The 17,808-nt window shown below is 41.3% G+C and overlaps 2 protein-coding genes across 2 annotated transcripts; one reads left to right on the forward strand and one right to left on the reverse strand.

The window, feature by feature from the left end:
• Positions 1 to 1,464: 1,464 nt before the first annotated feature.
• Positions 1,465 to 8,605, reverse strand: LOC310637585 (selenoprotein Pb-like). Its single transcript, XM_083358081.1, has 5 exons — positions 8,479 to 8,605; positions 6,273 to 6,513; positions 5,532 to 5,744; positions 4,813 to 4,951; positions 1,465 to 3,561 (listed from the first exon to the last, which is right to left on the reverse strand). The coding sequence occupies exons 2-5, from the start codon at positions 6,491 to 6,493 to the stop codon at positions 3,337 to 3,339; spliced, it is 798 nt and encodes a 265-aa protein (XP_083214207.1). The 5' UTR covers positions 6,494 to 6,513; positions 8,479 to 8,605; the 3' UTR covers positions 1,465 to 3,336.
• A 3,293-nt stretch (positions 8,606 to 11,898) lies between these two features.
• HPDL (4-hydroxyphenylpyruvate dioxygenase like) lies at positions 11,899 to 17,697 on the forward strand. Its single transcript, XM_083357366.1, has 2 exons — positions 11,899 to 12,103; positions 15,467 to 17,697. The coding sequence occupies exon 2, from the start codon at positions 15,516 to 15,518 to the stop codon at positions 16,749 to 16,751; it is 1,236 nt and encodes a 411-aa protein (XP_083213492.1). The 5' UTR covers positions 11,899 to 12,103; positions 15,467 to 15,515; the 3' UTR covers positions 16,752 to 17,697.
• Positions 17,698 to 17,808: the final 111 nt, after the last annotated feature.

Genomic DNA, 17,808 nt, shown 5'->3' on the forward strand with positions numbered 1-17,808 from the left:
CCTAATTTTGTGAGCAATTTTGTGGTGGTTGTTAAAAAACGATGCCTGGTTTTGCTGAAAATCAGAAGTAAATACTGGTTTTCAACAGAAAAATATCATAAAATGAAGTCATGTGACCGTGAGAGGGTGCAAACAGGCAGAAAGGTGGGTTGGTTGATGAATGCTCAAAATGTGGTCATGTGATCATGGGAGGCGTGTCCTGACGGTTGTAACTTCAACACTGGATCATATGTATTCCCTGGGGAAGTTCATGATCATTTAAGCTAAGCAACTGATCATAAGTTGAGGTCTATCTGTCTATTTTTCAATGAAACGGGAGAGTATTATTCCTTGACTGAACACAAAGAAAACTCCCTGAAAACTTGCCTGCTGAAATCTTCTCCGTTCCTCCACTAAGATCTTGTTTCCTTCCAGCCATTCTAATAGGGTTCTAATAAAGATGTCTAGCTAGATTTTATATATTGTATTATGTTAAACCGACTCACTGGGCATATAGGTAGCCCTCGACTTATGACCACAACTGAGTCCAAAATTTGCTAAGTGAGAAATGTACTGAGTTTTGCCCTATTTTACAACTTTTCTTCCCACGTGTCTTAACTGAATCACTGTCAGTGTTGTGACAATTAAGAAACTGCAACCATTTTACCTTTCGCTTTTACTGTGCTTTTTCTGCGGTTTGACATATTCAGATGTAGAAGTGGGGAGGAGGGGAATGCTCGAGCGTTTTCAGTTAGCCATAACAATTGCAGCTGTGTGTGTGGTGTGAACTCAAGGTCAATGTTAGATAAAGTTTTGGCCGGTTGAGAAGTTGGGAGGAGAGCCCACGTTTTAGAATAATTGGTGAATGTGATTGATGACAGCCTTTCTGGGGTGGGAATTACAACTTGTTACTGGGGGAGGAAACTTCAGTCTTGGATTCAACTATGTAGGTGCCGATACTTTGTTTCCTGAATAAAATGTTCTTTAACATTGCCTTGGAGCTCTTTTAATTGGTTTCATCTATCGGAACCATGATAATCACTGCAGTTGTTAAGTTAGTAACATGGCTGTTAAGTGAATCTAGCTTCCCCATTGACTTTGCTTGTCAGAAGTTTGCAAAAGGTGATCACATGATCTTGGGACATAGCAACGGTTATGAATATGAACCATTTGCTAAGCATCTGAATTTTGAATCACATGATCAAAATGCATGGGGATCCTGCAAAGGTCACAACTGTGAAAAATGGTCATTTTTCTGTTGTAATTTTGAATGGTGACTAAATGAACTGTTGTAAGTCAAGAACTACCTGTATTTACCTGCCCTGAAGTCTACAAGGCACTGATAACTTTCATAATGGGGAACTAACTGTTGTTACTAACTTAACAACATCATCTGCCTATGGGGGGAAGAGTCAAAAATAGCAAGGTGGCTGAGACTACTGAAGCTCCAGTTTTGTTTTTTTTAAAAAAAACATGCATCTCTGGCACAATTAAAAAACTGTGGAGTTTCAATCATGCATTTGCAGCTGTGGTTTTTGCTGCTTTGACCCTGTGCAGATGACCATGGAGTGGATAGTGCTGGATTGACAACTGAAAAACTCTGGTTCAAAATTCCATTCCATGAAACCAACTAATCTTGGGGCAATCACTCAATCTAGCCAAACTCAAGAGGATTTTTGGGAAAATAAACCAGAGGGGTAAGAACACGTATGTCACCTTATTCTTAGACCAGGGGACAGATATAGTTAAAAAAAAGAAAAAGAAAAGAAGCAGCAATTTCTTCTAAGTGAACTGCAGTTATAGAGAAAAGATGAAGTCAGTTAAAGGTTAAGCTTTAGCAAATATTTTATAACCGTGTTAACCACACTCATATAACTCAGGGTCTTTGTGCAATTTGTTGTAAAGGCAAACAAGACATAAAGCAGGAAAGAAGTAAATCTATCAGAAGATTTTGACAAGGAACGCATGACTAGGAATAATTTTTAAATTTGGTACCCAAAGCAAAAATGGATTTGGTCATATGTGTTTGTGCACATGTTTTAAATAAAAGACTTTGCTTTAATTTGTAATGCTTCTGATCCATGAAGATACTGAAAATGAAGATTTCAAATGCAATTTCAGATAGTTTATTTCCACCAGAATGCAGTATTATTTTTACTCAATACATGATGTATCCATTTTCATTACTTTTTTTGCCAATATGTCAAGAATACATTTTCTTTACCAGTTCATCTCATAATGTTCTGCTACTTATTTAAGCTTCACCCCAAACCTTCTGACTACATACGGTGAGATGTATATAGAAGCAAGTAACATTTTTGTAAACCTAGTTAATTACATTTTATTCTCTTGATTCTGGCAAACCTTTTGTTTCCAGGATCACCACATAAACCACAATCCTCAAATTAGCCATCCAGGTCCATGGGTATTAATGTGCCAGATTTATTTCCATTGCTCTCACTTAGTCTGTCACCCTTCCTCAAATCCTAATTCTGATCCTCATCCCATCTTTCCATTTTAGTTAACTACTTTTCTGAACAGTTTCAGGCTGCAGTGACTGTAATATTCAGGTTACACTGCATACTTCATTGAGTACAGAAAAGTAGGAAATGTAAAGGTGGGGAATCAAAACTGATTTCCCAGCAGCAGCAGACTAAGTGCATACAGAAATAGAGAATACTTATAGCTCAGGATTGAATTGTGGGGTCCTTGGTGCTCTCTAGCCTTGGTGGTTTTCTTGCAACTGTTTCATTACCAAACTGGGTAACATCACATGAACTTCTAACTCACAGAATTTGCAGCTGGTGCTATATAGAAAATTCTGGGAGCTTAAGTCCACATAGAAGATAGGTGTGGTAGTGAGAAATACCAATCTGTGCTTCCACAAAATAGTCTTCTGAGAGACAATGTCTGGAACCTCTAACTCACAGGTGTGAAACTGGCGGTCCGTGCCTGGATGCGTCATGCACTGGCCACACTCACCCTGGCTCCGCAAAGGCAAAAAAAGTCATACGTCACGATACATCACGTGATGTGATCGAGCTTGACACCCGTGTTCCAACTGTTCAACCTATGGGCTCAGCCCTGCCAATAAACCACTCGAGTTCAAGTTAATTATTGGTTACATCACAATGAAAGAAAACCTATTATAGATTAATATGATATTGTCCCTCTGGAAATAATGTGGTTTCCTCTGGTCTCTCTTATTGTGAGCCAACATGGAACCATTCCTTCCTGAAATGTATAAATTTATTCCTTAGGTATTTCTTATATTGCTTGCTTAATTTTTTTAGTGTAAGATTTTGGGGTTCCTAACAATTGTATTCCTAACAGAGTGTGTTTCCATACTGTAGACATTTAGTGAGATTCCCTTGTGTGGTGGTTAGCTGAACGGTTTTGAGAATGGAGGGATGGTTGGGCTGTGTTAATTCCCCCATGGTGGGAATGGCTCTGGACTACGTGTTTGAAATTAGGCGTTTCTTGATTTTTCTTCCCAGGCTGACTTTTCAATACTTCCAGGCTCTTCACTTTGTCTCTGTGAGCCTCAGTTGTCATCACAGGAGTACTTGCTGCATTATTCACCTGTGAAATAGTAGTAAGTTCTGACATATTATAAGACGGACTCAAAATGAAGCCAGATGGAACAGTTTAAGGGTGAAGGAAAATGACATATATATTATTCTGAAGTGATCTACTTGCTACATGTTTATATTCAGCTGCGAACAAAGCACCAACTACCAAAGTGAATTAGCTTTGCAGAATATGTTGCTAGTCTTCTAGCAAACATAAATTCTTCTTCTGTTGCTGACTCACTCAAGGCAATTTTTCTAATTTTAAGAAAGTGGTTTTAAAAAGTACGATTCTTGTAACCAGGTGCTAAGATTATAGATTTACACATAATAGATTAAACAAAATTAGTTCAACTGTTTTATCCCTGCTTTGTAGACTATGACATAGTTGGCTGGATTTGCATAACAAATTATGGCAGAAGATAAAAAGTACAGCTCCACAATATATGTCATAGGAAGGAGGGAAAATGAGGGCAAAGATACCCTTGCATTTTGATACAAATATCTATTACTTAATAGATTTCTCTCTTCTCAAAGCAATTTTTTTATTATATTTACTTCCTATGTTAGATAGACAAAGAGAGTCCACAGGTGCAGAGAGACAAACTGCAGGTTGGCATGTCCCTTTAGCCTTGACCAGGGGTAGGCAACCTTGGCTCTTTTATGACTTGTGGACTTCAACTCCCAGAATTCCTGAGACAATGATGCTGGCTCAGGAATTCTGGGAGTTGAAGTCCACGAGTCATAAAAGAGCCAAGGTTGCCTACCCCTGGCCTTGACCATCATAACCTGCTCTTTGACCTGATTTGTAACTCCTATTCAGCCATAGTGGGTATTGGTATAGCATGATGTGCAAATCAAGTCAACTGCTCTTTATTCACCAGTCGTGGTTAAGCAAAGTAGAGTTTAACACAATGTGTGGATTCGGTCAATATGTAACAGAAACAGACCTGGATGTAAATAATTAAATATGGGCCCTTTGTGTGACTCTAAAGTTATTCTTTCAGATCCTTCAGCGCAGTCCCTCCTATTACAGCTAAAGATACAATTGAAATATTCCAGTTGTGCTTGTTCTCGTACACTGTGAAGGAAAATATGAAACACGCCTTCCCTTTTACTGTATTTCTCTCATCCTCGTTGAATAAAATGTGCAAACCAGAAAACGTGGAGAATTCTTAAGTATCAAAAAATAAGCTGAGCAAATAAGAAATGTCCGGCTTAAACAGAAGAGCTAAAGAGAGAGAGAGAAGACTTAAACTCTTACCTCCTGACTGCTGTTCAGATAATACCAGGAACAATTGCCACAATAGTCTTTGTGGTATGTGTAGCGCACAGCTGCCTCAACATATGGTAAGTGCAGAAAACTGTATGGCAACTGGATATGGAAAGTGAGCTTCTTGCACCTGCAGAAACCGGACGCCATGGAAGAAAAGGGCAAGAGGTTTATTTCAGAACACTCATCCATGCATGAGCAGAAATGGTTATAATTTGGCTGAGCTGACATTTTTTATCAATGATAGAATGAGAAGAAAAGGTCCATGTCTAAAGGGAAGGAACACGCCTCTTGCCTTCTTTCCTCTACTGTATGTGCTCTACAGATAGGGTTGTGGTTTTTTTTTTTTTGCTTTTAAGCTTTAGCCCAATCAGTTCCTTTCAGCCCCCACTGTAGAATCGGTAGGAGATGATAAGGCTGAGCTCGAGAGAAGGGCCAAATGCGTCATAAGCCTTCAGTATTTACGTGCCTGCAAGAAATCTAAGTCCAGCCCACCTTGAATGCCTTTCTTATTTCCAGCACATTTCCCTTGACCGTTAGTTGGTCAGATTCTTGTAGATAGCTTAAGCTTGCAATAACTCTTTATACTCATTTGAACTGTCTGAATCTCCCAATTTCCCTGGTGCTTGACAGAATCCAAGAGTGTTACAATCATGTTGTATCTGTATATCCACTTGAAAGGATTCTTCCCTGTGTCAAGTACTACCAACCTGTCATATATCAGAAAGTCATCCTTGTTGCCCTTTAGAATTTGCCAGACATCAGATTCCAGGATTTGTTGCTGGTAAACTGGGATGCCTTTGGGTGCATGTCGTTTGAGCTCCCAATACATTGCTCTGGAGAAAGGGGTCTTTTCATTCACAATCATGAAACTGACACTGGCCATGCCATCGCCAGACAATTTCTCTTGCAAGCTGCCAAGGCTGGTTATAAAAAGAGCAATAAATACACATGCAGAAGTGTAATTCTCAGCGCCCACCCATCACTAATACTGGAAATTCAGATGTGTTGGGCTGTAACTCTCACCATTGGTTAGGAATTATGAGATTTGAAATCCAAGGCATTTGGAGGGATAAATTAGGAAGGGTGCTTTGTATAATTTAGGATAAAATCTGTAGAGCAAGAGAAACCATGCTATTTGATGTCTCACTAAATGGCCTATTACAGCTGAAATTCTTTTAGAGATATCTGACTACACATTACGCAGTACTGAAATTCATGAGTTAAACTATAGCAATTCCTCTTTGTATATCACATCTTGCATATTACAGCCAAGGGTTCATTTTACATCTCGCTGAACAGGAATTGATGGAGAACCAATTTCAACAGTTTAATCAATGCTGCATTCATTTCAGTATTTTCCGCAGAAACCTCAATGCCAAAGACGTGGTTTCAGTTTAGGCTCTTTATAGCTCTTGAAGCAAACAATCTGTTCTATGGGCTGAACTCACCTGGCTGCTTGCTTGAGACAGAACTGTCAGCTGGCCTTCAAAAGAACCACCACTGTCACCTGGCCCTCCATTCCAGCCATTGGGTCTATGCCATTTATCTCCCAGAGTGGGGCTGGTTGGCATATTCTGGTTTGGTTCTCAACCACAACCCCTTCTGCTATTGTAGTAGCAATCATTATTCCCAGCAGCAAGGCTTTTGTGGTCTGGGGCAAGTAGCCCATTGCAACTACTTCCCTTCAGCCTACAAGAAAAGACAACAGATTTAAGGATCTTTCCCAGAAAAATCACTTTCCATGGCATAGCCTATTTTGCACCACAGAAAATAAGCAATGCTATCCCATTATGCAGTGGAGTTCAGTCTTTAGTCGTATGTTGAGGGTTGCAGCCTGGATGTTTGAGAGAAAGATCCCAACAAGGCTTCTATCTCATCTACTATAGCTTTTATCACTAAAGCCAGCTGCTCTGTGCATGAATACAAATTTTGCAAATCCATAGTACATACATACGTATCAACTCATCACGTTGTTCCCTTTTAGGCACAGTGCAGAAAAGGAATAAGAAATAGTCTGCAAAAGTAATTAAAGACATGAGATAAAACAAAATTAAAATGAAATGTAGCTACCGGTATATTTAATTTGTATCACTATATCTACTACACCTATGGGAGAAAGGGAAAGAGAGGGGTGAGAAATGCACTCAATTGGTTATACTAAAAGAAAAAATGAGGACTGAAAAAATATGGAGGAAAATTACATGGGTTGAGGGGAAGGGAAAGAAAATGGTGGTTGCATGTAGCTGATAAGATCTGCAAAAACCTTCTCTAAATAACATGTACCGTAATGTACCATACGCTTTTTTCATTCATTTCCCAGTAACACGCTGAAAGCAAAATTGTGGTCTGCCAAAAAGCAGCGCTGCATTTCCCAATTTTTTTTTATCATTTTCACTTGTACCCTTTCAATCATAGCTGAGCTGTCTCCTTTTTGTCCCTGTTTATCAGTTAAGTTTAGAAGTTACATTTCCATTGACAGACAAGGATACTCAAGACTCCAGGAAAATAACTCTGGGGCTCTAAATTATAGACTTGGGTCCCACGTGTTTAGCTTAATAGAAGTCCTGATTTCATGAAAAAAAATACATTAGGACACATCACAGATATCAGAAGTACAACCAAAGAGCGCAAATAAAAAACCAAATATTTATTTAAATGGCTGTGTCCTGATCGTAGAAAAGAAGCAATGTAGGAAGATAAAGTTCTTTACGCTGGACAAATTAAACAGTTTTCTTGGCCAATAGTCTTCTACTACTATCAGCCAGACATGTCTGGGGCATTATCAGCAGCTCTTTTACCAACAGCAGTGTTGACATACCCAGAAATCATCTATAGCGTTGTCCTCTCCCCATTTACTTAACACTATGCAACAGGTCTGCAATTCCTGGCCTAGCATTGGCCTAGCAGTCCCCATTCCCTTCAAACATGCGCTTTTCTATCTTCCTGCACTCAAGAAAATAATCTGGTAATAATAGAAAAGGGCAGGATGTCATGCTCAGAAAATACCTATGAAAAAAGTTACAATGCCTTCCTGCTGCAGGATTCAAAACCTGTTACACTCTTAACCATTGAAGTCAGTCTGGTGGAAATCCTAAAGGTGCTTTTCAAAAGGCAACTGGACTTTCTTAGGGGTTTTTTTCCCCCTCTTGAAAATGTTTCACTTCTCATCCAAGAAGCTTCTTGGGTGAGAAGTGAAATGTTTTCAAGACAAAAAATAAAATCTAAGAAAGCCGAGTTCCCTTTTGAAAAGCACCTTTCGGAGAACCATGACCCGGGTGATTGAGAATCTCTGTGTAGACCAGGGGTAGGCAACCTCGGCTCTTTTATGACTCATGGACTTCAACTCCCAGAATTCCTGAGTCAGCTGATTCAGGAATTCTGGGAGCTGAAGTCCATGAGTCATAAAAGAGCCGAGGTTGCCTACCCCTGGTGTAGACAGTCTAATGGAAAGTGATGTGGCATCCAAGTTGTGCCCTTCAGGAGCAAGTCCAGATATTGACTAAGAAAGAATTGTGCTTTTTTACATCTTCATTTACTTCCTCCTACCCCATATTCATAGTGGTAATCTTTCTGGGTGGAACCAATCGAAAATCCTTAATTATCTGCAGAAATCAAATTCCACTATGTAGAATTCCAAACAAGGTCATACGCTACCTTTTCCCTGGTGAATTTTGCCGTTGTTCTGCTCCGTCCACTGAGAAAGCTGGGACTCTCCTGATGTTGCTCTGATGGGTCTAACCTCCCAACTCTGCACTGACCTCTGGTGTAAGTTAGTTTTCATTCCAGATCTCTCCACCCAGAAGGGGCTGGGAGAAAGGAGATAGCTGGGGGAAGAGCCAACTACAGGCGTGTCCCTGGAGATATTCATAGCACTAGGCTTTGTACTTACCACAGCCTGTCTCCCAGCTGTCCTTGTTTTTCTCTCAGATTCATCACATAAGAAATACCATGCACTGCCAGGCAGTGAATGCAAGAAAATATAACTTTGGAGGAGGGCAGCAACTAATTCCTAATCATTTAAACTATTACAAATATTCTTAAGTTAAATTGCTAATAAGAGTGGCTGTGGTCATCTGAACTTTTATCTGGGGCCAAAAGTGAAGACGTGAATAGATTTTCTCCCCTAACAAAGTATGTGTAGTTGCAGCCCTATTCCTATTTCCTAGGACAGGGGTAGGCAACCTTGGCCCTTTTATGACTTGTGGACTTCAACTCCCAGAATTCCTGAGAATTCTGGGAATTGAAGTCCACGAGTCATAAAAGGGCCAAGGTTTCCTATCCCTGTCCAAGGACTTAGTCCTTCCAGAGAATTGTTTTTCCCTCCCAAAAAGAAGGTGGTCTTTGTCCTGCCAGGAAGAGGGAAATCATTTGTATCTTTTCATCTAGGCAATAGGCATTTGCCACCCAAAGACTTCTTTGCTCTCTGCTATCCTATGATCGCTAAGGTAAGGAGTAGGCTCCAACTTCTATCCTGTCTTTAGATGTATCATACTAACACAGAAAGAGTTTATGCAGGGATCAGACAAAAGAGGATTGTATGGAAGGGATTTTATTATGCTTAAGGTTGATATTAGTAATATTGATATTAGTAATGATACTTTGTAATCATATATATATATGTATTTGTTTATGTGCAAACAGCTTTGTAGCTGCTTTATATTGGGAAATTAGTTATATAAAAGCAAATGTTTTATGCTTTAGGTACAGGTGATTGCTTACATCAGACATGTCAAACACAAGGCCCGGGGGCCGGATCCGGCCCGCAAAGTGGTTTCATGTGGCCCACGAAGCCATCCTGGAAACAGTGAGGGAACGGCCCCCACTGCCTTGGCCCTGGCCCAGAGACCCTCCTCCTGCCAGAGACCCTCAGATCTGTCCCACTCCTGCCCAGGCCCCCATAGGCACCCTTGATGCGAACAATGTAGAGCTGGCCACGCCCACCCAGTAGGCCATATGCACTCTAGCCACGCCCACCCAGTAGGCCACACCCACCCTGGCCATACCCACCTGGCCCCTTGAGGGCAACCACAATGCTGATTTGGCCCTCAACGAAATTGAGTTTGACACCCTTGGCTTACATGAAAAGAACATGGTAAAAGGGGAGGGGCAAAAGGAGTTATGGTGGAGCCTGGGTTGCTGTGTATGAGTCATTATCTAAGAATTATTTTTCTGTACCTTTTGGTTCCTAGTCTTTGTTCAGGAAAGGTATAAAAGGTGGAAGACATCTTTCCTGGTTGTTGCCTTCATCTCTCTACCTGCCACGAAGAGAGATGTGGCCACCCAACTCTATTTTGATCAAAATAATAGTTGTTTGCTTCTTGAAACCTCGGCTCAGGAGTTTCTTTGGCTCTGAGTGTAAAACCTTACAACCAATATAAAGCACCTACAAAGCTGCTTGCACATAAATATATATATATATATATATATATATATATATATATATATATATATATATATATATATAAAGGGATTTTATTATGCTTAATAAAATCATATATATATATATATATATATATATATATATATATATATATATATATATATATATATATATATGATTTTATTAAGCATAATAAAATCCCTTCAGTATCAAGCAACAACAGATCCTTTAAAAATAAATGCTTAAAGGAGATTAGGGAGTCAGAATTATATTACCACCAAGTCTCATAATCCAGAGACTTATACAAGAAAGCAGTGGCAACAGGCTCAAAGACCTGTTTGTGAAGTAATAATGCTAATATCCCAAAACACATTCAGTGATTTTTCTTATCCCTGAAAATAACTGCTACCTACACTTTAAAATATAATACTTCAGGACTAGGATGTTGGGCCTGTGCGCACAAAGAGCATTTCTGATCTTCCCTTCGTCTGTAGATTTCAGAAATACAATCAGATACATGACTTTCAATTTTTTTTCCTGGTTCTGCCTTGCAATGGCAAGTTTACCAGTAGAATATTCTGAGATTAAAGTACTGGTAGCTCTCAATTTATAACCACAATTGGAACCAGAATCTCCATTGCTAAAGAAGGCAATTAAGTGAATCATGCCCAAATGTATGACTTTTTTCTATGGTTAGTAAGTGAATCACTGCAGTTATTAAGTGAGTCATGGGATTATTTAGTGAATTCAGCTATCCCCCATTGACTGCTTGTCAGAAGCTGACCGTGCTGGAACACCGCAGTCGTCTAAATCAGGGGTCTGCAACCTTGTGGACTTCAGCTCCCAGAATTCCTCAGCCAGCTTAACGTAGCATAGCTGGCTGAGGAATTCTGGGAGCTGAAGTCCACAAGTCTTAAAGTTGTCAAGGTTGCAGACCCCTGGTCTAAATATATAATGGTTGCCAAGCGCTCTAATTTTGATCACACGACTGTGGGGATGTGATGGTTGCGTGAGGACTGGTCAAAAGTCATTTTTTTCAATGCTGCTGTAACTTGGAACAGCTGCTAAAGTGTTGTTGTTGTTAGTTGCGAAGTCGTGTCTGACCCATCGCGACCCCACGGACAACGTTCCTCCAGGCCAGGGGTCCTCAAACTTGGCCCTTTGATGACTTGTGGACTTCAACTCCCAGAATTCCTCAGCCAGGCACGCTGGCTGAGGAATTCTGGGAGTTGAAGTCCACAAGTCATCAAAGGGCCAAGTTTGAGGACCCCTGCTCCAGGCTTAACCTGTGTTCGGATTCAGCTGCAGATGATGAGAATGACCACGAGATGGTAACAGAGTACCAAAATCTCTCTTTGCTGCCATCTAGTAGTGGGTTGTTTTTTTTTTTACAGTCCTCGGACGTTCATCATTACATTCCTTGTCCGAGGTCTAAACCCTGAAGGAATACGGACCCCTGTCTTTTAAAACTAACTTTCCAATTTAAAAAAAATACAAGCCAGTCTCTTCTTCCCAGAGAGAACAGCCGCATGCCTTGCCTCACACAGCGCCTCATTCTTTCTGTTTTCCAATTGATATCTGAAAAGAAGGAGCGCTGGGGGGGAGCTTAGTGGTAAAGCTCGTCGTAGCCCTGGATTATCCAAATCCTGTAAAAGCTCGTCGTAGCCCTGGATTATCCAAATCCTGCAAAGTGCGGTGCAACTGCCTTTAGGCGCAATCCCATCCTCGAACATCTTCCGCTTCCGTCTGTGCTGCGGAGCTGCTACTTTTAAGGTCAAGGTGGTGAAAAAGTTGGCGTTTTGCCGTGTTCTGCCCCACCGCCGCCGTTACGCATTCATTCCCGGCTGGAAGGAGAGAGAGAATAATAATACGGCAGGAGAAATAAGGAGTTCAAATCAGGTGAGAGGCGAGGGAGTGGATGCGTGGAATCTGCCGGGCAGCAGCAGATGGAATCGGCACGCGGCAGGGGAGGAAAGAGGAAATATTCACGCTGCCGAGTAAAAGAGTACGAGTAAAAAAAAAGAAAAGCAATCCTTGTCTTTTCGAGTGAGAATGAGGAGTTGGGAGTGGGAGGGTTTGGATAAAACGTGCCTCTTAAGATTTATTGCAGGGGTGTGTGTGTGTGTGGGGCGGAAGATCCCCTTTCCTTTTTGCAACTTGTTCCCTTGAGGAAACGTGGTTTTATTTTTAAAGATAAAAGGAGCAGGTATGGGAAGTGTTTTAAAATGCAACATGTTTCATCTTTCATCTCTCCTACGGATTGATCTAAGCAACTTGAAAGACAACATGCTTGTCGAGAAAACTCTTTCTTTTTAAAGGAACAGTTTGTAGGTATTTCTTACTGTAAGCCCAGAACCTGTTTTCCTTAAACAGTCAAAGAAATGGTAACTCTAAAGAAAGGAAACCAACCTCAAATAATATGATCAAATACAAGTAATATTTAAAATGGCAATTTTACTTCACTGTGGCAGGACAGTGTCACTCATCCCTGCCCACTTCTTGGGGAGAGCTGGTTGAAATTGACTGTGTTAACTCTTCACCACCAAGTTTGGAACAATTACCAAACACCCCCCCCACACACACACACACACTAAAGTCTACATTTTTGGTTCATGTTGTATCTGAAGAAAATGTAATTAGGAAAGGAAGCTGCAAAGCCAAGAAGGTAGCCATGGAAGACCAGTGCCTCAATGAATCTAAGATGGTCAAGAGGTAACATGAGGTGAGAAACTTCCAAACCGGGGGTCTTCAAAAGTGGCCCTTTTATGACTTGTGGACTTCAACTCCCAGAATTCCTCAGTCAGCTTGCCTGGCTGAGGAATTCTGGGAGTTGAAGTCCGCAAGTCATAAAAGGGCCAAATTTGAAGACCCCTGTTCCAATCCAACCATCTGGCCCTCAAGCACTACAGGTTCAACCATTTCAGTCAGGAAGATTAGTGCAATTTCAGATATATGCATCTGAACAAGAAATCAGTTGGCTCAGCCACCGAACATGATGGCATGGGATCACATAGCTTTGGGCTGTGTAAAGGGATCCTGTAGGACAGGGATCTTTCATACTTGGTCCTTGTTGTGATTCAGGGTCAGCCTGTGGGTTCGGCAGTTGGGTCGGATGATTCAGAGGAGGAGGAGGGGGGTGTTGGAGAAGTGCTGAGGGTGTTGGAGACCTTGCTGATGAGAGCCCTCAGCCAGGCCCCTCCCACCTGGTTACCACGCAGACCCAGCTGTGTGAGCCTGACAGCGTGGATGAAGATGACCCACAGCTGGCCCTGTTCAAGGACGCCCGACGCAGGAGGCAGTCAATCAGGAGTAAACAGAGGAAGGCAGTGGGGCACCTCAGAAGGAGGCAGAGAGAAGCCACGCCCTGAACTGTTTAAAAGGGGAATGCGTGGGAGGGCTGGTTTGCTGAAGGCAACCGTTTGGATAGTTCCTGTTTCATGGTTCGTGTCTTGTTTTGCTCTATTTGCTTTTGTGTTCATAAATTTGGCAGGCTTAGTTCCAGCCTCTTGCCTTCTTGTAAAAGGGGTTGTCCCTGCCTTATCTGCAGGGCCGGTAGTAGGCTGGTACAGAATAGTCCTTTTATGACTTGTGGACTTCAACTCCCAGAATTCCTCAGCCAGCATGCCTGGCTGAGGAATTCTGGGAGTTGAAGTCCACAAGTCATGAAAGGGCCAAGTTTGAAGACCCCTGCTGTAGGATGTGAATCTATAGTAGAAAGTCAAAGCAGTTTCCAATATTTGCTTTAAGATACATAGCATGAGATCATGTAGCTCTAACTGATTCTGGAGAGGCGCAAAGGCCTCTTTTATGAAAAACCCTCAGTTGTGATGAATGACAGAGATAAATATCTTCCAACAGAGATAAATATCTTCACTTATATACAAATGTAAAGTAAGATTGTAGGGTGGCTAAAATAGCAGTGGAGAAATGAAATGAAATGAAATGAACCTAACAAATAAAATGGAGGTTACATCCTTTTCCTCTGTGTCTTTTAGAAGAGAGCAGGGCCAAACCCAGTTCATCAGTTTGCCTAATTCCATATAAGCCTGCTCATCAGCTCACAGCAGAGTCTAAGGGCAGCCTTAGGAACAAAAAATGCAAAATTGCAACTTTTCATCCTTTATCATCTGATGATCTCACTATTCAATCTTTCTTTGCCTAATAATAGAATTAATCCCAGTTACACTGATAAGGACCAATCAGGCTCCTAGGATTTCCTATCTTGTAGCCCTCAACTTGTATAAAAATATTTGTTTTCCCATTGTTCAAAGTCCCTCTTTCTTGTAAAGCAGGCATCCATGCTTGGTTCTTCTCTTTAGTGTTATGTTCCTTCTAGATGGGAATCCATGACAAAGTGTACTTTTAAAAACAATAAACTCTACAATCATATTAATGTTTCTCATATTGTCATAATAAGCAGGCATATACATAGAATGAAGGCTACTGCTAAGTTTGTAAGCCGCCCTGAGTCTTCGGAGAAGGGCGGGATATAAATGGAATTAAAATATATATATAAAAAATAAAAGTGCATCATATCACTGCACTGAAATAGTGGCAGGTGGCTTTGTTGAAAGACTTCTGTGCATATGCTCGGAAGCGCTCTTGTTTAATGGTGATGGCAATGTGTGCGTAGCTCTGTGCTTTTGAATTTCTTTGGCTGTTTGGGGGTGGGCCTGAGTGGTGTAAATGTCTACTCTGTAGGAGCCAAGAAACTTTGCTCATAGCTACTGTTATAGTTTTGCTGTTTCTATGCTTCACCAATTGTGCATTCTATTATCTCCAGATGTCCTGTTCTTCTCCTTTTCTGAGTGGGAATATTCTGAGACAGGACTACAAAGTGAGCAAAAGGCATTTAAGATATATGTTTTCTTTACTGTGCTTGAAAACAGAATGTGCCTGCAACCTAAAGAATGGAAACTGAATTGCTGGTTTGGGCAGGACAGAAGCCTGGACAAGTTCTTGTAGTTTTCTTGGCAAGGTTCATTGGAAGCAGTTTGCCATTGCCTGCTTCTAGGACTGAGAGAGAAGGATTGGGCCAAGGTCAATCAGCTAGCTTTGCACCTAAGGTGGGATCAGAACTCTTGTCTCTTGGGTTTCTAGGCTGATGCCTTAACCACTACAACCAAACTGGCTCTTCCTATGAAATCTGAGGACCTTTCATTGGCGCAAGAGAATAGGACCCAGTTTCCATTCAGTTCCGGTCTGCCACTCCTATCCCTGTCTTAAGATATTGATCTGGATTTTTTTCTTTTTGTTTTCTAGATTTAATAGCAAAAGGATATGTTGCAACTAACCAACCACAAATTTCACCATGTCTGATGTTCTGAAGCGGTTGTGTTACATTGGATTCCATGTTCTTCAGGGTCAACAGCTGGCCAGTCACCTGGTGCAAAGATTTGGCTTTGAACTGTTTGCTATACGGGAAGCAGAGAGGAAGAGGCAGCAGGCTTTCCGAAGAGGAGATGCTATTTTTGTTGTCAACGAAGAGCAGGAGCTGACTGGGAAAAACATTTTGTCTTCAGATTTACCTTCAAACTGCTATAAGCATAAAGGGATCCTGTATGATGTGAACCTGCAGTACAGAGTCAGTACAGCTTCCAATATTTGCTTTGAGGTAGAAGATGTCCCTGGCATCTCCCGAAATCTACAAGAGAAAGGCTGCAAGATCCTTATTCCTCCTTCCACTGAAGCAGATGAAAATGGCTTTGTTACTTACTCTGTAGTGAGATCCATTGTAGGCAATGTAAGCCATACTCTTCTTGACCGATCCCAGTATTGTGGGCCATTCCTGCCTGGTTTCTATGAAGTTGAAGTTGCCCCCAAGAAACTCCAGAAGGAGACCGTACATTTTGACCACATCACCTATGCCTGTCCGCAAGGTAGCTCGCAAGCTGTGCTGGACTGGTACAAAAACTGCTTTGGTTTCCAGCGCTTCTTCATCCACCAGCAAGATGACGCTGTAGAAGGCTTTCAAATTCAGGGGGAAGACATGGGCCTTCGTCTTACTGCCATGCAATACAGTGATGATCCATCGTCACTCTTGGAGCATGACTGTAAATTTGTTCTGGCTGAGTCACTGCCAAGGCAAAGGATGGGCCAGGTGGACACTTTCTTACAGCAGCATGAAGGTGCCGGCATCCAGCATGTGGCCCTTTATACTGCAGACATCCTAAGTACTGCTGCAGCCATGGCCAAGTCAGGAGTAAGCTTTTTCAAACCGCCAGTATCGTATTACAATGAGAAAAGCAAAGAGGAGGAGATACAGCAAGTTGGGCAAGATCTTCAGCTCCTGAAAGACTACGGCATCCTTCTTGATGCGACAATGGACGACGAAGGACAGGACAATCGCCCTAGCATGCCTGAGAAGCCATACCTGATGCAGATCTTCACTAAACCTCTTTTTACAGAAGAGACCTTTTTCATAGAGCTCATTGAACGCCACGGGGCTGCAGGTTTTGGTGAGAGAAATGTCCGTGCGCTTTGGAAGTCTGTACAGGATTATATGGATCGGCAGCAAGGACCCACTGTACTTGAGAACAAAGTGTGACAAGATGTTTATTTTGTTCTGCTCAAGAGACGCCTTGAATTGTAAGATGGGCCCCAAATAAATTGGATCAATAAATTATAGCTGAACAATATAGTGCTGCCTCAGATTTGTTAACACAGGATTAATGCCCATGTTAGAACAAAGCATAGGGACTGATATGGTTTAAATATGTACTTTCACTATTGATTTTGCAATCAGTGCTAGCTTGCATTAAAAAGTATCCAAGTGACCTGGAGGCCATCTAATGGATATCTGATGAGAACTGAAACCTGACTGAAGCAAGGTTGTGACAATAACCACATCTGAAAACATGAAGGTTTTTGCCTTGCTAGCTGAACTACTGAACTGGTAATTGATTTTTCTCTAACAAAACACAAAGGCCTGAAGGAATGGCTGTTATATTTTCCCTAGGAAGAGAGAAAAGCTCTCTGTATTAGAATAAGTGACTGCTATCTGCGGAACCCCCACAGTCTTTGGGACCATGGAGTTCAAATCTGAAAAGGTACAAGATCCCTGTTGCTTAGCTACAGTACTCTTAGTGAAGAAAATTACCAAGTTAGGTAACAAAAAGTCAATGAAAACAACCAAGCTCTGAAGATGCCAAGAGCAAACTTTGGACTATTTGGACTCTCTACTATTGGAAGAAAATCAGTTCTCCCTGTTCATACTTGCATCCACCAAATTTGGTGTTAACTGGAGAAATAGGAGGCAAGAGAATCTGTTAGCCACTGTCTCATGAATCAGGACATCTTTTTAAATACCAGAACATGGAACCACAGGGAACCTTTGGCATGGATCCAAGCATATATAGTACTGATGGAAAGTAGCTACTGTGCTATTTACACTCCTAAAAAGTGAAAAGAACCCGACTTACTCTTTATCTAATATGAAGAACTGTGTATAAATGTTGTGATTCTCAGAACATATTGCTAATAAATCTTAATATATGTCCAAAATTGGCTCAGTAGTTCTGTAGAAGGGCCCTTACTTGAGAATCCGTTGACTATGAAGAGATTTACTCAGTTCAGTTCTTTAGATGTTACTGAAAAGTATCCAT

The sequence above is a fragment of the Vipera ursinii genome (assembly GCF_947247035.1).
Source record: "Vipera ursinii genome assembly, chromosome: 3".
In the NCBI taxonomy this organism is placed as follows: Eukaryota; Metazoa; Chordata; class Lepidosauria; order Squamata; family Viperidae; genus Vipera; species Vipera ursinii.

Coding starts and splice junctions, on each gene's coding strand:
- HPDL (XM_083357366.1), top strand. CDS start 15,516: ATGTCTGATGTTCTGAAGCGGTTGTGTTACATTGGATTCCATGTTCTT.